Below are 27598 nucleotides of genomic sequence, written 5' to 3'. Positions count from 1 at the left end.
ACCTCGGGAACCAAATGCCTCAAGCTGCAGCTTGTAAAAGTGTCTGCTTGGCCAATAGCAACGAGCCGCGACGCTCCCCTAATATAGAAGAGCGCCCCTTTTGCTCCCCAAGTTTCAGTAGTACCGCGGATAATGGCGAACATTCCGCGGCTGATATACTTCTACGACTTCCGTCGACTTGTGTTGTTAAGCTGTCATAAATTAATCTCGTAAAAGAAGGACAGGACAAAATGGAAAAGGGCAGCCAGGTAGTTTTTTTTTACTTAAATACGTTACACATCTTGAAAATACAATCATATTCTAAATAGTTAATTGTGTGCACTATCTTGCAAAAATTAAACTCCAAAATTAAAGAAGATATACATATACTACATATCTTTTGCTTCGACTTATGACATGTATATGTAAATAAGTATATTAGTAATTAATATAATTATGTTTGTAAATTAATTTATATTATAATGACGAACGTTTATAGATATTTTTGATAAAAACATCTGATGTGTGTTTTCTTTTCTTAAAAACATTTTTTGATACTACTAACAATAAGATGAGAGCAAGTCAAATTAAGATAACAGTAAGTTATCTCAATAGTAAAATAGTAAAATAAATAATAAAGTAGTAAAGTAGACAATAAGAGAAATGTTTCTTTTTCAAATCATATTAAAAAATATACTATACATTAAAGGTAAACATAATATAAATAAAATATAAATCATAAATATATGTTCAAAAATGTGGCATACAATGATTGCTAAATGAATCATTAGGTAATTCTTTTTTGTACTAACAATAAGTAAATGTCTATAATCGTTTGTCACAAAAAATAACAAATTTCAAATACAAGAAAATTACTACTATACGAATTTCAATTAGAAGATCGGTAGAAACTTTTATACACGATTTGATATTTTCGTTACAATAAGCATCTTATGAGACATTTTTTGATAGTTTTTTGTGGACAAAATTTAGATAATAAAATATACAATTATGAAAATTTCAAAGCGATTTAAATGAGATTTAAATCAATGCATTAATGCAATATGATTAACCGCAATGTGTAGAGAAATCGAAATATGTAAAGAGAACGATATTACAACTCTCGAAGTATCAAAATTCGATATAATGCGCAAAATTATTCAGAGAAATAAAATTCATAAATAAAATTTCATAAATTGTTTTGTAAATAATCGATTTAATGTGAAATTAACCGACAATTAATATGAATTTAAAGTAGAGTATCGCGAAAGTTAACACGATTTCGATTTAAAAATTATGATTAATATACAGAAATAAAATTCGAAATGATTTATTTATTTTATTTCAAAACTATTAGAGTTTTGTAATAATAAAAAAAGTGAAATCCACGTTTTGATAAATTCTTGATTAATTGTATGAAGGGGAAGAAAATTGCTAGCTTCAATTTCAGATTTTTATCTATAACATACGTCATATTACATATGTCAAAATGCGCGCCAATCTATTCTACTTTAATCTAACCTGACCTGTCTTACGTCATGCGTAGCACTGCCTGTGCCTGTGTTCTGTGTCTGCGCAAGTGTAGTTTACCGAGGATCAATTGCAAGTGACAATTTTCCACAATGATAACTTCACGAGGGTTGAATTTATTAAGAATTGCCTATAGAAGTAATCAAAACAAAGTTCCTGCGACGAATTTACGATCCGTTAGATTAAGTCACGAGTAAGTAAGATTATTATGTAACTTATATGTTATATAGGTTAGGTCTCAGTGTTTTATTATTACTAGTGTTCAAACGTATTAAATGAAAAGAATTATACGGAATATGTATCTCGATGTGTGCTTATAATATAATACAGTAATATAATGTTAATGTAGAAAAAGTATCTTATAAATTCTTTTTTTTTCTACAACAATTATAATTTACAAATATATCATAATATTTTGTTGTCAGTGAATGGTCATATCGTGAAATCCCACCAGTAGAAAAGAAATGGGTATATGCAGCTGAAGCTGTAGGAGGCTTAATGTGGTGGTGGGTATTATGGCATTTGTGGCATGAATTCGATCACATTGTTGTAAGTATCAAATAATTTTTAATATCTGTTACTTTTTGTTCTGATCTAATATTTACATAGCATATTCATATATATTCTTTAATGTAGTAATTTTGCTTTATTTATGTTTAGGGAGAGTTTCCATATCCAGATCCTTCTAAATGGACAGATGAAGAATTAGGTATACCGCCAGATGATTATGAAGAGCCTGTGACTCGTATATAGATAGTTTTACATGTAATATATGAAGGTAAAATAGATTTATCTTTATATCTAAAATAGGAAATTGCAAAATTTCATTAGAATAAAATTATAATATTAATAGAAATTGAAACATTACTTTGTTTCTTTCTATTTTGCAATCCTGTTATATTTTTAAAAATTTCTGAAACATGTTTTTCATATTGTTATTATGTAAGATAAATCATTATACATATTAGTTGTATATATTATTGTATTTTATTAACAATCTGTTAAAGAAGCTTTATTTAAATCAATTATGACAAAGATAGAACAAAAATTAAGGGGATACATTGTATATTATTTCCTTTTAGTCTCGGATATTAATTATTTTTTGTAACTTTGATGGAAATTGTTTTAATCTCAAGATATTCGTTCAAGCCCTCTTCTCCCCTAAAAAAATATAATAACATACATTATAAGTTTAATATAACATTTAGATCAATTCAGCTCGATTAATTATTACTTACAGTTCACGTCCTATACCAGATTGTTTGAATCCACCAAATGGTGTCTGGGGTATGATAGCATCATAACAATTTACCCTAAGAATTATTACTTCAGTGTACATAACTGTTTATTTTCGTACAACAAAGTATACTCAAATTTATTTACTTACCAAACACTGCCTGATTCTATGGCTTGGGCAAATTCCAAAGCTTTATTAATATCTTTAGTAATTATACCAGAGGCAAGACCATAGTTAGTGCGATTGGCACGTTCAATTACTTCATCCATGGTATCGAATTTCAAAATTGTTTGAACGGGACCAAAAATTTCTTCTTTGGCAATTCGCATATCGTCGGTTACGTTCGAAAAGACTGTAGGTTGTACGAAATAGCCAGTTTCACCAATGCGATTTCCACCAACTTCCACAACAGCGCCTTGTTGTTTGCCCGAATTTATTAAGCCCATAATTTTGTTTAACTGCTCTTGATCGATCTGCGGGCCTTGATCAATTTTAGAGTCGAATGGATCTCCTACTTTTCTAGCAAGAGCCAGCTGTTTAGCATACTTTACAAATTCATCATATATCTTAGAGTGCACGAATGTTCGCGATCCCGCGCAACAACATTGTCCATGATTGATGAATATAGCATCGTACGCAATTTCTGCAGCTTCTTTCACTATAAATTAACATCATATAATAATAGCATATTAATATTATAATAAATTAAAATACATTATTAATCATTAAATAATATATAAGATTAAATAAAGATGTGAGATTATTTATGACAATGTACCATCAACATCATCAAAGATAACGAGTGGGCTTTTGCCACCTAGTTCAAGACTGACACGTTTAAGATTACTTTTAGCAGCAGCTGCCATTATGGCATGTCCAACCTGGAAGCAAAACATAATTTATTTGTATTAATTATCGTATATTATTATATAAAATATTTATTTAGATATAAATACCTCAGTAGATCCAGTAAAAGCAACTTTACGAATTTCTGAATGCTCAGCAATAGCTGCACCAGCAGTTGGACCGTAACCTGGAATGACATTTATAACACCTGATGGAAATCCTGCCTCTTTAGCAAGAGCAGCTGCATAAAGTGCAGTCAAAGGCGTTTGTTCTGCTGGTTTTAAGATTAAAGTACATCCAGTAGCCAATGCAGGACCCCATTTCCAAATTAACATCAGGAAGGGATAATTCCAAGGGATGATTTGTCCTACAACGCCGATTGGTTCTTTTCGTGTCAGTGTAAAGTAGGTATCGCCTAGTCAAATAATAAATAAAATTATTTTGTTTAATTTATAATTTATACATTTCTTTATCAATATGTTAAAAAAGTAATAACCATTGGTATGCGAAATTTAATGAAATATAGTTTATACATTCGATTTAATGGTAGCCCTTGATTAATAATCTGTTTATATAGCAATATATATTATTATATATAAATTCATATTATATATTATCTTTTACATGTATGTGGTCGCATACAAATATATAGAATTTCATATATTTGCAAAAAGTAGTTATTCATAAATAGTTTTGAATAATACAAATACCTGTTGGAATTGTGTTTCCCTGTATTTTATCACACCAGCCTGCATAATAACGAAGAAAAGCAATACCTGCTTCTATGTCACCTACAGCACTTGCATACGTTTTTCCATTATCAAGAGTTTCAAGAGTGGCGATATAATCTAAATCGCGCATGATGAGATCTGCCAACTGTTTTATTATTTTAGTTAGATTTATTCAGACTGTGTAATTAACGCTTGCACATGAGCTATATTTCATATAATATAATCTACCTTATGCATAAGTTGCCCACGGATATATGGATCCATTTTACGCCATTTCGAATTTCGGTCAAAAGCTCGCTTAGCAGCATCCACTGCTTTATCTACATCGGTCTAAAAAATGTTATTCTTTAAATTATAATTGATTAGCTTCTTTTTTATCTAAATTTTTTTATTTCATTTTATAACACACATAATTTATTAAATATAATCTAATCTTAATTCAATGTGCATAAACATATTGTGGAAATATAAATTTAGTAATTTTTAATACCTGAGAGAGAATTAGGTAATAGAATAAGAAGAATTTTTAAATTTTTATATTTATCTGTTGTCTCCATTTTTTACTTATGTGTACAAACGCATGCATATGGAATGTTTAAAAAAGGTTCAAAACTTAGAAAGCATATAATATTTATTAAAATGAATAACAAAATAATTAAAAAAATCCTGTTAGATTTGTTACATAAACTTGTAGTGATATCGATAACTCTAACACACACACACACACACACACACACACACATATATATATATATATATATGTATATGTATATGTGATAAATAAATCGCTTTAATATCACTACAAAAAGAAATAAAAAAAAAATTAGCTTATCAATTATCTTATCAATTTTACACCAAAACACTTAATGTTTTTTAAAATAAGTTCTATTTCAATGCTTCGCATTTTCGAATTATACATCTATTAAAGCAAATAAATTAAGAATTTTTTTAAAAATGCATCATTTTTTTAATGTGAGTTGAAGATGTGAAATATATATGAAAATGGGAAAAAAAATTGGTATATTATATGTTTGTATACATATACAGTGTGTGTATATCGATAAAAAGTATTATCTTATCACTTTTTTTTTTAAGAGAAAAAAATCGTTATTTTAACGAACAAAAACATATATGAATATTATCAAATAATGTGTTATTACTTTTATTTTATGGTTTAAAATCGTAAAAATTAAGAATTATAATAAATAATAACTGAAATATTAAATTTTTAATTCTTCAAAATAGTATCTCTGCTATCAATACTGTCCTACATATTCTTGACACTTTTGATAACAGTTTTTTAAGTTGTTACTGATATTTGATTTCAGACATTTACGCGAACAGATATTTGTTCGCAAACATGCTGGATTTCTATAAAATTAAAAATTTTTTTTCAATATTCAAATCTTGATGAATTCAAATTTTTTTTACCCGTGTCGATTAAATACTAATATTTCATTTCAAGTTTTTTAAATGTTCTTTTAAATTTTAAACTTTCTTTAACTTTTCGTGAAATTATAGGAAACACACAAATGAGGATTTAGTAAATTTCTAAATACAAGAATTAATAAAACATCTAATTTTATTCTCTTCCGATGTTACATTCGTTATATCGTTATTGTTTTATATTGATTCGTCTTGGAATAAATAAAGATTTCAAATATTAACTTTGATTTAGAGATTTATAGATTTTAGAGATTCTAAAATAAAAGGCATGGGAATTTTCTAAATCACTATCTTTTGTTATAAAATTTCATCTACATTTTTTTAGAGCTAAATGCTTTGTCAAATTTTTATGTTATATCTGATATTACGCAAACAATTTTACCTTATCTCCTTCGGAAATTTCTGCAATGACTTCACCATTAGCCGGATTTATTGTGGAAAATTTACGGCCACTCACAGCATCCACAAATTCATTATCAATAAAAAGCTACAAAATTTATTCGAAACATATATTATCTATCACAATGCATCTTATGAAATAATGCGAAATATTAACTTACCTGGGTATACTTAATTTCCACTTGTTTTGCCATTTTCTCCTCAACAATGTCTGTATTCGTCGACAGTCGGCGAGCAATTGTGAGCAGTGAATATTTTCTTGATGTCTTATCAGCTGATCAACGTATAATATGATTTCGTAAACATCAGCTATAAATACACATGGTGGGATACTTTATCTACCTTATATTATGTCCTTCTTGGATATATGATGAATTTAAGTCTCGACAAAATTTATTAAATCGGACTGCGTTAATATTGATAATTATAAAGCCATTAACATATTATCAGTGAAGTCACATTGAAATATAAAATTAAACATATGGTAAATATTCATATCGCTAATATATGCAAACAAAACTTTTATCTTCTCCATTTCCATATATTTTGTTTTTTTATATCTTTTGTTATTTATCGTCTGTTTTTCCTTGTGGCCAGTCTCACACGATCATGTTTTCAAATTTTAAGATAATAGAGATTTTTTCTTCCAATTTTTATTATTTATCTAATAATTAAATTGTATGTAAATGTTAAATTCTCTCCCAATATTTTTATTATTTATTTAATAATTAAATTAATCTGTTGAGGATAATACAATATAAAAATTATTTCTACGCAGAAACTTTCTATGCAACAACGTTATAGTAGTTCTATAGTGTTAGAGTTTTATCTTTTTTTTTTTAATTACCTATCATTAATATACCAGAGCTATCGAGCTTTATCTTTTTGTATTACCTTTTTTTAATTACCTGTTGTCTAATCTATTAATATACTATATAGCTATCGATTTTTAAAAAAATATTGTTAAATAACATTTCATTTCAGATCGTGAGCTTTCGAGTTTAATTATTCGTTTGAATTTATATCAAGAAATTACGTATACGATGATAACATAATAAAAGATATCGCGACCTTAATAAAGAGATCTTTGAAGCATTTTCATGCATGCTCAGCTTTGATAGAATATCAAGTTATCAATACCCTTATATGTGCACAGAGTGTGTAAGTCCAAAAAAATATGCGAGAGCAACAGAATTATCCATTAATAAATATTTATTAAAGTGCATAATATTATTTTGCATTAAAAGCATATCGCGTTACATAACGCGATGATGTTTATTCGCTCGCATAAGACCCAGGTAGCCAAATGCAATGAGGTTGCTGTCATGTTGCCAATAATTGTTGAAGCAACTAATTTTAACAAACTACAGACAAGGTGAGACAGCATTATGTCTGTTACGTTGAACTCGCATGAATTCATGTGCTAATAACAACAAATTGATTGCAACGTGTTAACATATTGCTGACATGTAGACAACGTAATATACCAATATTGCAGACCATTTGCTTCGTTAATTGATTGCATGCCCAGGTAGCAAGATGACGTCTCCAGACGTCTTAATGACGTACAATGACGTCATTAAAACGTTATTAAGATGTCATTTGACGTCACTCTGCTACCTGGGTGTAGAAGCAGACGTATAGCTGCGTTCGTAACGCATTCTATTTCGATGTCAGCAAGTATACTGCAAATATATAATAATACATGCGATGCATTTGTTTGCTGAATATGTCATATCAAGCTTGGCTATCTGGGGATATACCTATTACTTAATATCCCGAAGTTAGTCATTCGCATTATTTTTCTAAAAGTAATAATTTTTCTTTGATAGCACAGAATAGGTTAATAAAAAAAAAATAACATTTATTTACAAGAAAATGAAGCCACTCGTGCGCGTTTATGCTGTATTAAATCGATAAATCCGGTTTCCTTAGCATATGTATATGTACGGAAGTGACAAACAACTCTTAAATTTACGGAAATTTGTATGTTTTATTGCGTGTAAATGTGCAATTTAAACAAGTCTTAAATTTCCAATATATTTATAAAATACAAATTTTAAAAGATTGCTAAGATATATGCATATAATTAATTATTTCAAGAAATGTCTGTTATTTCGAATGATAAACATAATGGTGTGATCGAAACCTCACAGCTGGTTTCGCAACAAACTGCGGTAAGTTTTTTTTTTTTACGTTCTTGCATATATTAGGTGCTTTCCATTTACATCAAAACTCAGATAAATCTCACTTCTGTCTTTCTTTAACATGAATGTTGAAGAAAGACAGAAGTGAGATTTATCTGAGTTTTGATGTAAATGGAAAGCACCTATTATGTCGATAATGCATATTGATACTGTATGCACATATGTACTACATGTCTCGTTAACATATGTATAAAAAGATATGCAAAAAGATATGTGGAAAACTTGTACGTGTCAGATATCACACACATAGACACACAACAAACAGAAAGAAATTAAATCAAATGGCGTTTATTTATAAACAATTGTATTTATTCATCGTATCACGTTTCATGCACAATCTATTATCACTCATCTCGTGGCAAAAATCTTGAGATAGAAAATGCAATCGATGGAACAGGGAGATGATTGCGGAAACAACGTCGAAAAACCTCCGTCCTATTTACCTCAGCCCGAGGATGATTATCCACCGAAACCTGAATGCTCAATGGAATCGCTTGGTCCATGGGCTACAGGCAGTGTAACGTGTTCTACTAAAGGTGGTATCACAGGTTTGAGACCAGTTGTGGATCGATATACCATCACTCGTTATGGACCAAGCGAATGGCGGGCGCATAATTTGAATATCTTTCAGCAATCGAATGAGAAAATTTGTGATGCTCAGTACGTATGATTCAACATAATACATGCTATGATTCATGATTATTTTGGAATTACGTTATATATTTACATTTGATTGAAAAGTCCATGAGTAATAGATGGAGTACTAGATTTAAAACATGTAATTAAAGTTAATTAGTAAAAAAAACTATATAATTATTGACTGATGTAAGAATTAATTTTTTTAGAGTCACAGCAAACAATGCGAAGCAGTGCGTAGAACAAACGTACGCAGCAGCCGATAAAACGCAATTAGAGACGACGGAACATTTAAAAACACGGGCTAACGAGGTGTATCGTTTGAAGACGGAATTGGAGCATGGGATCTCTGCCAACGTGGAAGAAATAGGATTGTTAGAGACTGAGCGTCGTCGAGTACAGCGATCTTTGTCAATATTGACCATCCCAGCATCTATTGCAAACGAGTTTCTGCAGATACGCTCTTCTCGCCTGGAATCGGATCTCGTTCGCGACAACGTCGAGGAGCAATTAACAAAGGTTGAATCTTGATTAATTCGGTGCCAAAAATTCGCAATTAATGATCTCTTATAGCATTTTTATAAAGCAGACTTGATTGTTCTGAGAACGATTAAATTCAATTTGTCATGAAAAATAGATTTTGAATTTGATTAATATAAATAATATAAAGTATATCCTGTTTGACGCTATTTTGTTTTAAAGCACACAAGATAAAACACAAGATTTTTTGTTCTGATTTATCAATTAAATGCTTAATCGATATTATTGATTATATCTGATAATCTAATAATCCACGTATGCTTAATAATCTAAGATCGAATTTATGATTATTTATTATTAATTGCTCTCAGAGTGATCAAACTTGCCTCTCTTGAAAGTTATTAATTCGAATTATATATTTCAGGAAATAGCGCTTTGTTCCGAAATACGAAATTTATTAAATAGAACTTATGAACAGATTGAGACACAAATGACTGAATTAAAAACCGTCAAAACACGAATGGAAAGCGATTGGTCCGATAAAGTTCATACTTATAACATAGACTCCTTGTGCGCGAATTTATCTAATGATTCTCCGCTTTTATTGTGGAAAGCTGGAGCTACGAGGATTCCAGAAGAGTGAGTTTGTATCGTTTTATATTCGTGGCTGATATTAAAGGAAACATAAAAATAATCTATTTTCAATTCAGAATAATAATTTCATTGCTACTAATTATAAACTTTTAATATCATCGAAATATATCATGAATATTTCACTTTTTTTTTTAGTCAATCAACTCCTACGAGCTATGAACACTTTACGCGAGAAGCACTAGCTGCCGGCGAGAGTGCTAGGCAAAAATCCATAAATTTAAGATCGACTTTGAGCAAAATATTTATTAATTTCGTCAAAGACCTACGCGATCAAGCAACTTGCGTTGATATTGCACTCGCGGAAAATGTGAAACTTACGCAAGATTGTCTTGAGCAATTAGAGAAGGAATTACTTCGCGTAAGATTTATGAATGAATGCAATAAAACGCACAAAACAAAATTAATTAAAAATTAACGAAAAATATTTTCATTTTTAGTGCTTGCGTGAATTAGCGAGTACGGAAAAGTTGATTGAAGAACTTCGAGATTCAACGAAGGGATTAAATAATGCCATGAAATTAGCACAAACAAGATTGGATAATAGGTTGAATCGATGCAATGTTGAAAGTTGTCGAGATGCAGCTCAATTTGCGTAAGTCACTTAAAGAAGGATAATTATACAGTTAATAATTTTAATAAAGCATTATCAACAAATGCAAGCAATTAATTAAAAACTTTTTATTTAGCCTTATTGAAGAAGTAAAATCTCTTGGCGAGCAGACATCTGCTTTATTGACAGAATTAAAACGCACTGAGGAATCTCAGGCAAAATTAGTCAAAACAAGAGGTACCCTTGAACACGAAATAATGGTAAAACGAAAGACCTTGTACATAGACAAGGAACGCGGTCAGGTACTGCGTTCATTCTTTCCTTCATCTACAGACTTGTCTGGATTTTAATAAATTAAATATCTATGCAAAATGTCATTGTAATTATCTATAAATTAAATTATAATTATAATATATCATTTAAATTTTTTCCAATAACTATACAAATGCTGCAACCATATAAATGCTTTTCATATTCTTTATTTAAAGAATGATAATTTGAAAAAATAAAAGTAATTTAGAATAATAATAATAAAAATAATAATTTGAAAATAATTGATAAAAAATTGAGATAAAAGTGCGTTCCGAAATTTTACTTGGGCGGTAGAATAACTTTGAAATGACCAATCAGAATCAAAAAAACTTTTTGTCCTGGTTGGTCAATCAAATGCTACTTTACTCCACGAGTAGGATTTCCGAACGCACTCGAAAGAGTGGAATATGTGTATGTCATATGTATATAGCATGTGTGAATCGGATTACCAATATGGGTAGCTTTATTGATAAACAAGCCTGAATGACATTCTTATGAGTGAATAACATTCTTATGTGTGTATGTGTATATTGTATGACAAGATAGGCTGTGTTTTGTTTTAAACAATAGTGATCATATATGAATGAAAATACATATATATAAATTATTTTTCAGTACTGTCAGCACTGGCAATCTTTAATTGGAACATACGGATTATAAAGTTATTAATTATAAATGGCAGAAGAGAAACGAATATCGCATTCTGTGAAACGTAACCTGATGCAAGAGATAGCGGATGTAGCACAAGAAAAGGAAGAGAAGGATGTGAATTTGGAGGTCCCTGAAGATGTCGAGGAAACAGCGCAGCAACCAGTTTATCAAATTCGACCGCCTCTTCACGAAAAGTAAGCCGATTTATCAAGAAATTAAGAGATATGATATACACTATATTATGTACATAAAATTAGAAAAATCAGCAAATCTAAAGTTCGCGTTTGTACAAAAAATTAATGTGGAAAGGAAAGTTGCTTTGATTTTGATTTAAAAGATAAGATAGATTAATATATTTTCAAATTTTCTATTTTTAAATACACTATTGATATAGTCAATGTCTTTTTCTGAGTTTAATTAAATAACATTAGGATTTTTAATACAGATTTAAACCTTTAAGTGCAAAAGAGATAATACATGATGTTTTATTTGATCAACTCGCTACGAAGTCATATGATGCACAGGCAGCTGCTCAATGGACCAAAGATATAGCAGATGTTATTGAAAGAAAAATCAAAGGTAATACTTATCTTTTTTCCTACATATCTATAAATTATTTATATTTATTTATGTATATATATTTATTTATATTTATTTAAGTATTACACTTAAAGTTCTATGGTAAGTACTTAATTATATATTCTGTTTTTTACATGTTTTATAGACTTACAGTTCAAAAGATATAAATATATTGTCAATGTGGTTTTGGGACAGCAACATGGTGCTGGTGTAAAAATAGGTACAAGATGCATTTGGGATGCAGAAGCTGATACATATGCTTATGATAGTTTTATAAATGTAAGGAGATATATCTTTCAATTTTTGTCATACAATATTTAATACTTAATATATTCTTATTCCTGGGTTAATTGCATGTTGTTTTTCAGGATTCTATATTCTGCATGGCTATAGTATATGCAGTTTATTTTTATTAAAAAGATATTTTTTGAAGAAAAACACATTGAATAAAAAATGCATGTGAGTGGAAAAATATACTTATTTAAAAATGTCAATTTTATTAAAATATGATCTATTATTAATATACATATTAACACATATCATATGTCATATGAGATGACACAATTTTTACATATAATTACAAATAGTATTTGTGTTCAGAAACAGAGATATACATGATTGTGATATTATATTAGTTATTTAAATGGTTTTAATATTAAAATTATTATAGCACCATAATTCACGGTAGTATAGTATAATTAACATTTATTTATCCTACTTGTTACAATATTTTTTGTCATGATTTATCTGCTTTTCATACATATTTTTAGTAAATTACTTCCGAGAAAGATAATTTGTAAGAATATTAAAAATTTTTAAAGTAATATAATACCTCTTATATAGAATGGCACTAATAATATTTATTTGTTAAAATTATAATGAATTTTATTACTTATTTTGCAAAATGTGAGTATTGATTTTACAATTTGATTGAAGCTTAATATAATGTTATATAATATATATATAAATTCATTTGCATAAATAGGCAATAACAATATAAAAATATGTTTAATAGTAAAAATTATAATAAATTTATTAAAAAGAGATTATTGTGCTACTAATTTCATTTTTTGTTTATGTATATAAAATGTGTAATAATAGACAGATGATTTGAAATTTTAAGAAAACGCTACATTTTATATTTAATTATAGCAAATTCATATTGCGGCATACTTTTAAAAAATCTGAATAATTTGTCATCATGAATATAATACTTACAATAATAAAAATTATATAAATAAATATAGCTTAAACATTTGTTATTCTGAAGTATATACCTATAAGTATGTTAATAACTCACTCACATAAGTATGTTATAAACTCACTCTTTCATGATAGATTTGTTTTGAGAGATTATTTGCTTATAATATAAATGATAATCTGTCATATGTTAAATATTAACACATATACATATTTATCTATGCTTTTCAGCCATATTTGTTGTATTTAAAATATATTTAAAATAAGACAAGAGTTTAGATCTCGAAGAGAAAAAGACAAAGAAAAAGCAAATGTACAATTTAAGTGATTGTACTTTGTCTTGGTAAAAGGAAAAATATTCAAAAAAGCTTTTATAATGTGCTCTAGATGTAAACCATATATCTGCATTAATTCTTTCTCTGATCTGTTTCTTGCAGGCTATATTTTTGATTATATTGTGATATTAAATGTTTCAGACCATATTATGTGCTTAATTAATATATGTTAATGCAAAAATTGAATTACATAATAACGCATGGCAATGCACAGCATAACGGCAAACAAACTGGGACGACAGCGCCTCCCTTGCTGGTTTTGGTTTTGCTTTTACTGGAGGCCTCATATTCATATTTTCCACTTGCCCTTTGCCACCCTCCCTGAAATATAATGCAAACAGGGATTGATTAAAATCAAACACAATCAAAAAAATGTTTGTTTTTAGAAATACAAGGAGCATAGAGTGCTTTTTTCTCTCTAAATTGATGATAAATGATGTTGCAATTTGGATAACAAAAGTCATTATCTTCTACTCCAAAAAAGTGGTTTTTAAATTATTTAATTTAATTCTAGGATTTACTGCGAGTTATATACAATTGTTTTTTTAAGGTTTGTAATTGAAAAACATTTTTATTTATTGTAAACTTATATAGGATTGCTCTGTATAATACATTAAATAATTGACTTACACCAGCTTGTGACATGGCTGCACTAGATTCTTCCTTTTTGGTGAATTCCGCCGAGCCAGGAGGATAATAGACCGGTGGGCCAGCAACGTTCTTACTTTTGACCTTTGGCGGTGTGTGCGGGATAAAATCGACTTCTTTCTTCCTGGATGATGATTCTTTAGTATGGCGTTCTTGCCTCTGTATATCTTCCAATACTTCCCGCTAAGTGAAAAAAATAATACATATAGAAACTTTTAGTATCGTTCGCCAAGTAACAAGTATTAATTATTTTACCTCAGAGTCGGAGAACGAAGCCATGAGATCTTCGAGTTTTTTCGGTGGTCCTTCGCCGTTGGTGACTGGCTTAGCGGGATACATCTGGACACCAGTCGGAAATGGTTTCGGCAGGAGGACTTCGTGATCCTCCGCGTTCTTGCTCGGTGGTACTGTCGAGGTAGTATTCGAAAATTTATAAATCGTTGTATTGGGTGTACCGTGTTGCGGATAATAAGTCGTCGTCGTCATCTTGGTCGGAGTATCCGGTTTATCAGGCGTTACGTGTCTATCAGATCTATACTCTTCGATCCGTTTAATGGTTTTCGTGTGTTCAATGGTAGGCGGTTGATTCTGGTATATGACGGTCGTGCTCCCGGGATAATCCGGATGATCGTCCGGCCCGTGGCCGTTGGGATAATTACCGTCAACCTGATAATACTTCTCAGTCACGGTGGCCTTGGTCTCCATATTTGTTGGCAATGGTGCGTTGCGATAAACCGGGGAAGGCTTCCAACCGGGATGATCGTCGTGATGTTCCTCGCGATAGTATTTTGCTTCCTTGTGGATGGTCGTAGACTTTTCGGTGACGTCGTTCGACGGGCTATTGTATCTGACCGATGTATCGAGATGTCCGGGTACATTCTCTGTCATAGTTTGGTAGGTGACTGTCTTGTCTGTAGTGGCAGTTGTGATTGTTCCTGGTAGGGTGTATGTGATGGTTTGATCACCGGGCAGTACAACATTTCTTCCTGGCACACTGCCACCTGGTAGATATGTTTCCGGCGCTCCTGGCAGTTCGTATGTGTACGTCTTGATCGTGGTAGTTACCTTTGTGTTCGGACCGGGTGCCAGATTGATCGGTATCGCTGGAGTTGGCGACGGAACCGGCACGTATTCAATGGTTTTGTATTCTTGCGGTGTGCTCGTATGCACTGTAGTTAATGCTTGAGTTGATCGCGGATCAGTTTGGTAGCCTTGGGAGGCAGAAAATTATTTGTTTAATTTCAATGTCAAGATTAAGATATATGTATATAATCGTCTTTTTGTAAGATAATTTATACGTACTAGATTCGTGAATGTATTTGACATCCCTTTGAGTTCCTGGCAGAGGGGAGGTTTGTTTCGAACGAGACGTTGAACTGTCGCCATAGACCTAATAGATACATTGCTGTTAAAATACTAATAAATGCTTATATATTTAATATCAATAAAATTAATTTAATATCATATTCAATATGAATAAAAATATTAAATATTATTTAATTTAATATCATATATATATATATAATTTAATATCGATAAAAATAACAAATCAAGATATTAGAGAAAATGTTTGCAATGATAGATATATTGTTACTTACTAATTCTCTGTTAACTACTGTTTTTTTAATAATCGGTTCTGGACTTTGATATGTAGTATATGTCGCTGGAGTCTTAGTCTCCTCATAAGTAGTTTCATGAGTGTCGTCACTGTGAACATATAAGCTTTTTTTTATATGTGTGCTCCGCAATTTTAGCGTAGTTGTAAAAAATTTATTTTTTGTATTATGTCTGCAGCAAAATTTCTTTTGAATGTCATGCATAAATTAAATACAATCGAGACAGAGAAATATGAGTTTATTTTAATGGAAAAAGAGAGAGATGGGGTCTGTGCGCGACCAAGTCGTTTGGCACGCATTCAAAAACCGGTAGTATTTTGGGACTTATGAGGCACAACTACATACTTACATCAAGGGCGCGCCAGTAAGAGATCGTTTGTTTTCTGATACGACCCACGAATCTGAAACAATGAATCATTTAACATTCTACCATATTGTGATTGTGAATAACGCGATATTTTTCCAAGAGGATGACGTAATAAAAAATTTTAAATAATTATCAATGTAAATTTATGCAGGATTCGAAAAATAATAAAATGTCATATGTAAACTGCGGAAATTTATCATTTCGACTTTAATCTTATGAAATTTATAATGTCAACTGTTTTGATAATAAATTTTTTAGCTAGCTGACAAGATCATCTCTCCAATCGATGAATAATCCATCTACTGATAGATAGATATATTTATATTCTTCCAATATGATGTAATCTTTTATATATTTTATTCCTCTATTTTGTAGTTCTCTTTTCTCACTCCTTTTTTTTCTTTCAGGAGAACAGCGGAGATACGAAGAAATCGGGTCAATCTTCTGTTATAAGCGGTCCTAATATGGCTACGTTTGTGTATTATGCGTGACCGCAAAGAACGTGAACTACGACCGTATCGTCTTTGCCAAATACAGAGACACAAGGAGAACTTTCTCGCTCCCACACGTGCTGCTTTATAGAGGTAAATAAAATTTCGAAAAGATTTTTTTTCCAATTTTCATAAAATTTGACGATGAATGATACACGATAAATGTTTGCGCGCGCGTTTCTTTTAATTTATAAACATTTTTATTCAATTATATTTCCACATTATTTCTACCAAACTTTACGCTAAAAGGGCTTACACATGTAGCCGTTTAAAGTTATTCAGAATATTTTTAAATTTTATAAAAATTGGAAGTGTAAATTCGCAAGAACTCAATCCCTATTTTTTCTCTCGAGAACAGGTATAAATAAGATTTATATTCTCGTCAATATTCTTTGCGCGATACAACTGGAATTGCATTGAAGATCGTGTATAGTACTCAAATCTGCGAGAGAGATCCGCTTGATTTTTTTCATTATCAATTAACCGTAAACCAGCAAGGCCGTCACGCGCCTTAAAAGGCGCGACACGAGCAACCAGCTCCCCTACCTTCCACGTTTCACGTTCGCGACCGATGTATTACTTGTCTCAGACAATTCGAGGAATCTCTGAATCTTGCTATAGTTCTTCAATTTTTGCTATATGTAATGTAAGCACAACGATGTACGCAGCGATACTATTCATGTGCATTTAATGCAAACATATAGATCTTCTCACCTGGTTTTCCATCCAAATCCTTGTTGTATTGATACGACACCTGTTTGTACGCTATCGTTTTGCTTTGACCGGGTTGAACCTGTGAATATACAAGAGGAAAGTGGATGTTATGAGGCAGAATCTCACATTAGTATGCGTAGGTATTCAGGTCATCTTTCTTTATACGTAGCATCGCGATTCAGTCGTAACAAATTAGTGCGAGCAATGCGTGGGTAGTGTTGGTACTGGGACTCTCCTTATAAGACTCTGATTACGACTATCCCACGTGTAACGCATGGGCGGATCGGTAACAGCATTTAAATTCCGCGGAACGACTTGGGGCCGATGATTGTTTCAATTCTGCAGCTATGTAGAAAAACCAAAGTCATTCAAGTATATTACAGAACGAAACATCTCTGTTTTACGTTTTAGAAATATAATCTATAAGCACACGCATCGTGCTACTTTCATGCGATTAAATTAATAATTAAAATGAATTATTTCATAAACTGTGCGAAATGATATAAGTAACACGTGTAGAAATTTTATAGATTATTTTGTTATATATTCTATCGTTCCGGATGATAGATAGATAGCATCGTTTAAAGATCTTAAAAGCCCGTTAGTTCGAAGATATATCCGGCTAGCACGCAAGGAGCACGAGCAAACCAATTTATTTTCATTGGATGCCAGATTACAAGGCGTATGATCAGCGAAGGTTGCAATCATCTCGGCTTGATCCTCCCCAATGCGATTTTCTAATGTTTAATATATCGTGTAAAATGGCAGAGTATTATTACCAGGGTATCCGGGAAATCTTTACCGAACACAGTATAGTCGTTTTAAAACGCGTTTCTCTCTTACCAGACCATCGAGTAAATCGAGAATGTACGAGAAATATTTTGTTATTCTTCTCTGACTTTAATGACCTCTTAAAAAAGTTACATTCTCTCTCAAGTCTGTATTTAAAATGTAAATCATCACTGCTATTATCACTCTTATTACGTATCATCATACATGATAAAAACTCTAATGACATTCTCTGATAAAACATTTTAATTATCTCATTCACTTTTTATATGTGTAAAAAAGAAAAATCTAAATTTTACAGTAATATTTTACTTTTATTGATATTTCCTATTATATTTCTCTGCAACTATTTTAATCTATTAAAATATCTTTTAAAGTCTTATCATGAAGGTCAATGAATAAATACAAAAGTGAAAGAAGGATTATCAGACAGTCGTGATTTGGCGACAAGTTAGTTAGCCATGTGGGCGACTGTTATAATAAAATTATATGGTCTGTAAGTCTATTTTTGTCCTTAGCGCGCGCGTTAGCTCTTCTTCTTCGTTCGGGGATGTGACACGAGACGCGTTGATTACTTCGCGACTTCAAGTATAAGTGTGATCTCATTTATTCCTCGCGGTCTCTTTCTTTCTCTTTCTAACAAGAAGGCAACATTAAACGTTCGCGTTAGATGCACCGACACGACACTTGCACCTCGGGGCGAATGCATAAACGATGCAATCTGCGTAGCGTATAATTGGAACTTCAGCGGGACGCAAACTCTGTTAAAATCCGTATAGTGGATGTTAAAGAGATTAGAGGTGATCAATATGCTACTAAAAATCTGCCTAATTTATATAGTATGGCAGGTTTCATCAAATTCTCTGTTAATAATACTGATAATAAACGCGATAATGAGAGACACACATTATACATGTTATTAATATAATCGATTTACATTTTATCATTATAAATAATATTAATATTCATGTTTTATACGCCTAATTGATTTTTTAAATTAAAGTTTGCGGATTAAGATTACAATTTATTCTTTATGTATTATTTATGTTTGGCAGTAAAAAATTGTTTTTTTTTTCGAAATATCGAAATAATTAAATCTTCTAATTGAGTTATGATATTTCTTCGACAATTTTGAAGATTGGTTAAATAATGCAGTTTTTATCGAATTTTTATTTTTTGCTTGCTCTAGAGTCGGTTATATCGAGAATTTTTATACGCTACTTAAATAAATTCACTTAATTAACATCAGTTAATCAAAAAGTCATTTTCAACAGCATATTTAGTAATCTCGGCATCGTACATATGATGGTATGCGAAACTAGTTTCTTGCATGCATTGACGCATTTTTTGTGTGCAAGAACCAGCGCCATTGACTGCCACATAATTTTATCCAACGAGATTATATAGCTCTTTCGTGTTTTTAGATTTTATCCTCAGGCTAATATTTATACCAAGTAATAAAAAGAACACACAAGTCACACATTTTGATTTGATTTTTATATTGCATGCATTTTATTACTTCTTAAGTAAGCAAATTTGTTTTCTTGATAAATAGCAACGTAAATTTGAATGAAACTAAACGATATGACGACAAATGAATTTTCTTATCTAAACTTTTTTCAAAAAACTTATTTATATAATTATTTTGCTAAAATTAAAATTACACAAATCCAGAATTTTCTCAAATATTGGGGTAATTACTTTATTTCCCAGTCATTGTGTAAATCGTTGAATATTGAGTTTACGATATCTTGTAAGTTTTTTATCTGTGTAATTTTATGTATTTTAATAACATTATTTTAATTGGGAAACTTACGTTTTGCAACTCTGCATCTAGGAGCTCTAATCCCGGGATACCGCTGGGTGTGCCGGTTGGACCAGTACTCACAAATTTCTCGGTGGTAGTCACCTTCGTACGACTTGGAGATATGGGTCTAGAAATAATTTTTATAAATCTGAATATTATAATGTATCTTTTTTATATGTTTTTTATAGGAAATATACAAAACAAAAAATGCATTAGTCCCAATTATCGTCCAATTCAAAGTACTTTGTTCTCTCTCACCTGCTACCCTCGGAGACCACTCTGGTAGGGTTGGCAGCCACCCGATATTCGACTTGGGGCGAAAGTACTCTGTCTCGACTAGGAGTGGCACTTCTCGAGACACTCGTCTGCAGATCCTCGAGAAGTGCGTCTGAAAGAGCCAAACGAACCAATTTAACATGTGTGTTCACTATAATGAAGCATGAAGTAGTAAATAGTAGAGCTAAATAAAGGCGAATTCAAGTACATAGACAATTATAATTGACGTCGATTAAAATATTATTACGTTCAGATTCTTGCATTAAGCTTTTTAGATTGAAATGTAAATATTAGGAATATATCACATCGATCAGCAGTAGCAGAGAGAAGATCAAGATATTTTTAAAAGTTTGATGAATTGTGTATGCGTTGGTAACCAATTTATATGCTAAGATTTGCGAATACAAGAACGTCGCGAATAAAAAAATCATGTGGCGGAAGAAAGAACAGCAGGTAGATAAAGTTACACATCTCCGGTGGCACATTTAAAGGTTTACCTAAGTTGTTTTCGAGGCTGCTGGCCGTTGCTGCTCCGTCTCTCTGGCCAGATATAGGACCGCCATGACTCACGATCTTTCTGCTGGTGTGCGTCGTCGTCCGCTCCCTTACAGCTGCTGACATTGTGTTCTTCTAAAGCCCTGCCTCACGAAATCTATAAATAGAGTAACGTAGAGGTTTGACTGACATTCTGATTAATTTCATTATCACTATTTTTTGTTTCATCGAATTTATCTCTCAGATCTTTGGTGCCGAGTTGAATAACTGGAGCTCGGGTAGATATTTCATACAACCGCGCTACTTATAGATGCCTGCAGTTATAAATAGAACTGATATTAAGATTTGGATCTCTCTATAGCATTACAGACTTTCGCAGAAACTTTCGCACTCGCCGCTCGAAGCCGGTTTGTGGACAAGGCTCGCGACCAGAACGGCAGCTTTTAGGCTCGAGTAAGTGTAGTTTCATGATTTTCATCAAGCATGATTTTTATTACTCGTAGAAGTTCCTTAACATATTATATTGACTATTTAATAAAATATATTGAAAAAAAAGACTTGAATACATGACATGTTTAAATGATCTTATGCGCTCATTCTACATTATTAAATACCACTGCATTGCACTTTAATAAATATAATGTCGAGTTTCGAAAAAACTGATTGTTCATGTTTAAAATTTATGAAACTGGATTAAGAGATGAGATCATAGTCTGGAAACTAAATCGGCGGAAGTGCCAAATGGTCCTGTATTTATTCCGGAGGCATCAATGCGAATGAGGCCATCGGGCCAAGGAGACCTTCCGAGAATCGGCAGCTAAAGAGATTTACACGACCGCCTCTAAAATCTTGAAACACACGACGGAAATTCATTGCTGGAATTCGTATTTCATTGACTACTACGCGAGTAACCGTAATATAATTAATCGTCATATAAAAGAGAAAAAAAGGAGTTCTCGAGGGGGATCTAAGCTTGACAATGACAGACTTTTTATTGAAGGCGAGTTTGGGCGAAGGGGTCCAAGGACAGATGAATGCGGATCAAGGTCAATTACGAGTATTGTGTCTCCGCGACGAATATCTCTGCCTTGATTATGACTTACGAGTTATAAATGGCACTTGAGCTGTATACACATTTATCAAGATTACGATTAAACATAGTTTACTCTGAGCTAAGATACACTATGCTATGAATATATACTATTTTCAAGCATTAAATAGAATAAAATTCTTGTAACGTTTATTATTTTCCAGCATATTTTTTATTACATCTGCATGAAAGATGATTTCCATACTTGCGTTTATTTATATACATGACATATATATTAATAAAAATTATATATATAAAATAATAAAAATAAAAATAAAAATTATGTTAGTATATGCCTAGAAACTTAAGGATTGTATTTTCATTATAATGTATAATCTATAACACATAATTTTAGCAATCAAATAGACTCTTACACGTAAAAAGTAAGAGCTAGAAAAACAATAAAAAATCTATATCATTCAGGAATTTTATCGTATTTTGCTTTCAAACAGCGAATTGATTTCAAAGTATGCTCCAAAGTATGTCATTCCTGCTTGATATAGAGCACATATAACTTGATCAGCTCGAATGAGCAGTATCGATTGCAGTGGCGTAATTAAAATTCAAGCGAGTTATTCGATAGAGAAGGAAATTGTATGATAAAATTATTTTTTTGTAATAATGAATACGTAATAATGGATTTTTAATGTTTACAAAAGATATATGTGAATGACTGATAACGCTACGTAGAATGATAAGATGATTACAATCTTCAAACAGCGCATGTGGAAGCACGAATTGAAAAAATTCGTGTAATCGTCAGACGTTGTTACGCCATTGATAGCATGCGATGCAACTGCTTTAAGCAGATAGGTCGGTCATCGTCAGTGACATTGTACCGCGCCCTCCAAGGTTATCATGTCAATCGAAACGGTAGAAAAACTGCGATTCAAAAAAGACTATCTAATCGACTCTTAAATTAGTAAATCTCTTAAAGAGCGATAAATATGGCAGAGTTCGTTTCACTGCTCGTCCATTTTTTCATTTTTTTTAAATTGCGAATTTAATTTGCACGTGTAAAAATACATTTTTGATCATTGAGAGAGAGGGAGAGAATGAGAGAGAATTACGAGTAATAATTTCAGCGAGCACCTGCGCGTTACTGATCGCAAATCTTGCGCAATCACTTTCGTCTCATTTGAACACGAGGAAGCTGCGTGCGGTGGGCGGAGAGAAAAGAAACAGAAGAAAGATTGCTCACGCTGCGAAATTACATCGCCTTTGGTCCACACGATCTCTCAGAAAATTTATGCGCCTCTTTTCGTCGACAAAAACATGACACCCTCTTTCCCCTTTAAATCATATTACATTAATATGTTTACAAAAGACATATGTGCATTACAAGAACCGAGGGATTAAATATTGTAATGTTTTAACAAGAAGATTTAAATCTGAAAATATGTAAATGTGTGTATGTGATATATTGAACGCATTTTATGTCTTCATGGGAAATTTCGTTAAATAAAAAACAAATTTTTATTCTCGCGACAAAATTGAATCTCGTAGATACATTAACGAACCCGAATGTAAACATTATTTATTTACAATTTGTCTCAATAGTACGAGATCACTGAACACTGGAGTGGGGATTGTACTACAGAAGACTTGAAATTTCATTCAGTTAACTGTCAACATTTGGCTGAGAAGGAACCGAAGGTCAAAGAGCTAATTCGCTACAAAAAGCGACTTATTATTAGAGAGAACAATATAAATATTGTGACGACGTTACATCGTTACTACTGTTACTATATTCTGGAAAGCTGCACTATGAATATTTTTTTTATGTTACAACATACTATGTGCATACATATCATATGGTGTATCATATTTATTCAATATATTTGACACAGCGAAAACATATAAACATTACAAGATTACATCTGTGTCAATGGGAGAAAGTTCTGTTTGCATTCACAATTGTGCAAACGACTGTAAGCATCAGCATTACAGGTTTCTCATGAATGACTCCCCTTCATTGGATATTCATTAAATTTCAAAAGGTTTGTGAAATATTTCTATAATATTCATCGAATGTCGAAAATATTTGTGAAATCGATGGCAATAATAAAAAATATTATAAAAGTTAATTTTGTGAAGCTGTTTGTCAGTAGATTATCAGAAACCTTTGAAAACTGTTAACAAATAATTGTGCCAAAAATTATAGTAATTTTTTTTGCAGTTATTATATCTCACTTTTATTAATGCTATCGAAAAAAAGCTTTATTACATATATGAGAGAAAGATTACTTCATTTTATTTTTATATTACTATTTGATTCCGTAATATTAAAAAAATATTATTTTTTATATGAGATTAAATATAATATAATTTGAAATAGCGTTGGACTGTGTGTGTGTATGTGTGTGTGCGTGCGTGCAAGTCGCTCGTGCGTGCGTGAGAGAAGTTATCATCGTATAAATTACAAGACTTGATTGAAAGTACCGATTTAAATTCTTGCGCCACATTATTTCGATCTGGTAACTCGAACGTAATTGAAACATGATATTACCGCTGATTACGTACGTGAATGATTATTAGAGTTCTCGAGACTCAATGAGAAATTCTCGCGCGTCCGATACTTCTTGGCGTATGACCATTGCATGAGAGAAGAAATCACATAAAAGTTTAATATTCATCTTGACGGTTTCGATCAATTCAACTGTGTTAATTTATCAAATCGACTTTTTTTCATCAATGGTGTGTAATTAACAGAAGAGTAAGAAGATTATAATTGACAGTTCGCTAAATATAATGTGAACTTTTTTATTATGAATCTCAAATATTTCACGTAAAAATGGGAAAAGATAAAAAGATGCAACATTGTTAGTTTAATAGTATTTTTCATCTCTATTCAAGGGTTTTTATCATAAAGCAGCGAAAAGATATTAGAAAAAAATATCCTTGACATTCGCCAACTTATCACAAGATATTACCTTTAATAAATTACCAGTCATTTATTAACGTTACGCATGTATGCATACACGAAAGAGAAATAAGAAAAAAGTATAAAGCCCAATTTCACGTGTATATTTAATGGTGACACTTGACATTACGTGGGTGGCAGTGGTCCAGCCAACTGGCGCCCGGAATCTCTTTCCTCTCCCTTTCTCATCTCCTTCTTCGTCTGTCACTATTCTCCGTTCTTTGTTTAACCTGTGTTTAAATATAACTCAGACACCTTTTTTGCTTTTCTATAAATTTCCTGCCGCTGGCGCATTTTATATGGGCAATAAATGTTTGACTTTTTGATATTTTTGATTTTTTGTTTAATTAGTTCATGCTATTTTGCAAACTTTCACAAACGAAGCATGAATCTTGGCGCAAGGAGCAAAATTTTGTGCCAAGATAAAATTTGCACACGTGACTGTCATTAACTGTTTTCAGCAGCTGTGTAATCGTCTCGTTGGTAATTTATAATAATTTGAACGTATAAAAATAAAAAGGGGGGATGTATTTGAAAAGACAATATTTTTCTATATAAATTTTATCTCAGTACACATACAACACACGCACACACAAAGTTTCGACGTCGAACAATATTTTGGAATATCGGACAATCGTTTTTTTGTAAATTTATTGTTTTACGCGTTTTGTTGTAAAAAAACTCGATGAAAGATATATCGGCGTCTATTTTTGACATGCCAACTCAACGGTAAGGAGCATTATAAACAACGGGCCAATATCTTTTTGGCTTTGCGCCTATTTTTGCTTCTACTTTCGTTGCATGGCGTCCTCCTTTTTTTTTAACTCAGCTGTATAAATTCGTTTTATTTATTTTCTTACAAGTCCGCTTCGTGTAATAATGTATATGTCGAATAGTGTTGGTGAAAATGAAACAGTTATAAGCAAGAAAGAATTTTAAGGATTATCATTTTCTTTCAAATCTCTTAATTAATAATCTAATAATCGCATTAAAGATGATCTTTTATGATCGTAAAACATTGTACTATATCAAAGAGTTTCAGTTGATTAATAATTGTTATTCTTATGTATTATGTATGGCTTACGAAGCTCTTAATGAAGGTTGTAACGTCTGTAGTGACGCATGAATTATACATACTAGTGTTTATTCTGAATCTTTAAAACGCACCTAACATGGCTGAGAGATCTGTGATGGAAAGTGGAATTCGACCTTCCTTCTCTATCTTTGATTATCTGCTTACTGTATTAAGTATGCTTGAAGAGACAAATTCCAATCGATATTACAAGCTTATAATTAATATCGAATTGTTTCGTGTAAACTATCGCATTTCGAAAATTTCTATTTCGGAAACTATTTTTGTATAGAGAAAATGCTTTCTTGTAAAATACAATCTTTTGATAATCTATTTTTACATATTACGTTAAAAAGTATTTATTTTGAAAAATCACATATAGTTTCTAAATGACCGTAAAATTTCTCTCAATTCACAATAAATATGTAAAAATTTTGAAAAAAATGTGTTTTTAAAATAAATGTAACGCACGAATAAATTTTTTCAATTATATATATTTCTTGCTCGTAAATTACTTGAAAGTTGTTAATATAAAAGCGACGCTTTTTACAATAATTTAACAGTCTCAAATTTATAAAACTTATATATAATCTTTTAATATAATATGTAATACAATGTTTAAGACATATGATTCTGTATTAAGTTCTGTTATAATGAGTCTCGACGAGACTTATGAACAATTTCCGAGTGAGAATAAACGTTTTTCAACCTGGTAACGTCAGGAATCATGGCGTGTTAACCAATGACATGTGTGGCATAATGACGGTCACTGTTTGCAGTCATTCAAAGACAGCGAGGCTTTTTCAGTAGCGGAAGATTAATTACTTATATGAAGCTGTGATAACGCGGTGTGCCGATAGTAATTTAAAAAAAGTAAATACATTGCAAAAAGAGGGAACTTATGCTAAGATTATGAACATTATTTGCTAATTTTTCGACTTAATTAATTAATTAATTAAATATATTTAATTTGCAGTATAAATATATTTAAATATTGTTGGAGTAATTTTTACAGTTCAAGTGTATTTCTAATTTTAGTTTTTAGTCTGTGTAATAATTTTCTTAATTCTTTGCTATATTTAATCTAAAGTGATGCACAGAATCATCTGCTATCAATTTTTTTATAGATATATTTATAAATTCATTATAAATATTTTTTTTTATTAAATACATACATGTATCTTTCTTTCATATAATTTGGCAAATCTTTTTGCATTATTGTTATTATATTTATATTTATTATATATTTATAAATTACGTCATATAAAATAAATCTAAATTAATAAGATTTGATTTGTACCAAGAAAAGTTTTCAATTTGTCAGCAAACTAAGAAAATATTACAAAACGACCATTCTCTTACCTCGCGAAAAAGGGTAATCCAAAATTTGCACACAGTCTAAATCACTTTTTTCTCGACTCGTTTTCTTCTCGGTGACTTTGCTCATACGACGAATCCAATCGATCGATCTTAATCGAGAGAGCGAGGCAACGGATTGACCGTCCGCCCAGGACTGGTTACACTTTACACTTGCTGCG

At 31.2% G+C, this 27598-nt stretch overlaps 5 protein-coding genes across 8 annotated transcripts; 3 read left to right on the top strand and 2 right to left on the bottom strand.

Moving 5' to 3' along the window:
* The first annotated feature begins 1511 nt into the window (after positions 1-1511).
* On the top strand, positions 1512-2623 carry Ndufb2 (NADH dehydrogenase (ubiquinone) 1 beta subcomplex, 2, 8kDa). The gene is made up of 3 exons (XM_083080459.1): positions 1512-1702; positions 1935-2058; positions 2170-2623. The coding sequence occupies exons 1-3, from the start codon at positions 1602-1604 to the stop codon at positions 2260-2262; spliced, it is 318 nt and encodes a 105-aa protein (XP_082936585.1). The 5' UTR covers positions 1512-1601; the 3' UTR covers positions 2263-2623.
* LOC145960758 (aldehyde dehydrogenase 1A1) lies at positions 2478-8964 on the bottom strand. The gene is made up of 10 exons (XM_083080456.1): positions 8819-8964; positions 6330-6477; positions 6152-6256; positions 4552-4653; positions 4303-4468; positions 3703-4007; positions 3525-3627; positions 2897-3404; positions 2748-2822; positions 2478-2670 (listed from the first exon to the last, which is right to left on the bottom strand). The coding sequence occupies exons 2-10, from the start codon at positions 6360-6362 to the stop codon at positions 2601-2603; spliced, it is 1467 nt and encodes a 488-aa protein (XP_082936582.1). The 5' UTR covers positions 6363-6477; positions 8819-8964; the 3' UTR covers positions 2478-2600.
* On the top strand, positions 7052-11740 carry Tektin-a (Tektin A). Of its 4 annotated transcripts, XM_083080453.1 has the most exons (9): positions 7060-7951; positions 8272-8345; positions 8752-9035; positions 9221-9530; positions 9916-10130; positions 10281-10503; positions 10583-10737; positions 10832-10997; positions 11623-11740. In XM_083080453.1, the coding sequence occupies exons 1-9, from the start codon at positions 7879-7881 to the stop codon at positions 11665-11667; spliced, it is 1545 nt and encodes a 514-aa protein (XP_082936579.1). In that variant the 5' UTR covers positions 7060-7878; the 3' UTR covers positions 11668-11740. The 4 variants fall into 4 exon arrangements, with proteins under 4 accessions (XP_082936580.1, XP_082936577.1, XP_082936579.1 ...); XM_083080454.1 differs by lacking the exon at positions 11623-11740 and having other exon boundaries at positions 7052-7951; positions 8773-9035; positions 10832-11110; XM_083080451.1 differs by lacking the exon at positions 11623-11740 and having other exon boundaries at positions 7058-7951; positions 10832-11110.
* On the top strand, positions 11683-22368 carry LOC145960760 (dynein light chain Tctex-type protein 2B). Its single transcript, XM_083080458.1, has 6 exons — positions 11683-11852; positions 12104-12237; positions 12383-12516; positions 16811-16987; positions 21337-21428; positions 21674-22368. Exons 1-4 carry the CDS (start codon positions 11683-11685, stop codon positions 16892-16894), a joined length of 522 nt encoding a protein of 173 aa, XP_082936584.1. The 3' UTR covers positions 16895-16987; positions 21337-21428; positions 21674-22368.
* Positions 12978-27598, bottom strand: LOC145960756 (uncharacterized). Its single transcript, XM_083080450.1, has 11 exons — positions 27423-27598; positions 20978-21132; positions 20463-20592; positions 20214-20331; positions 17609-17687; positions 16386-16437; positions 16019-16127; positions 15723-15810; positions 14676-15631; positions 14403-14603; positions 12978-14093 (listed from the first exon to the last, which is right to left on the bottom strand). The coding sequence occupies exons 2-11, from the start codon at positions 21099-21101 to the stop codon at positions 13959-13961; spliced, it is 1992 nt and encodes a 663-aa protein (XP_082936576.1). The 5' UTR covers positions 21102-21132; positions 27423-27598; the 3' UTR covers positions 12978-13958.

This window comes from Camponotus vicinus, unplaced genomic scaffold (genome assembly GCF_025532165.1).
Source record: "Camponotus vicinus isolate PSW18456_S1 unplaced genomic scaffold, iyCamVici1.0 SCAF_10, whole genome shotgun sequence".
NCBI classification, from domain to species: domain Eukaryota; kingdom Metazoa; phylum Arthropoda; class Insecta; order Hymenoptera; family Formicidae; genus Camponotus; species Camponotus vicinus.
The sequence above is the reverse complement of the archived record's forward strand: the minus strand, read 5'-3'. Positions and strand labels throughout refer to the sequence as shown.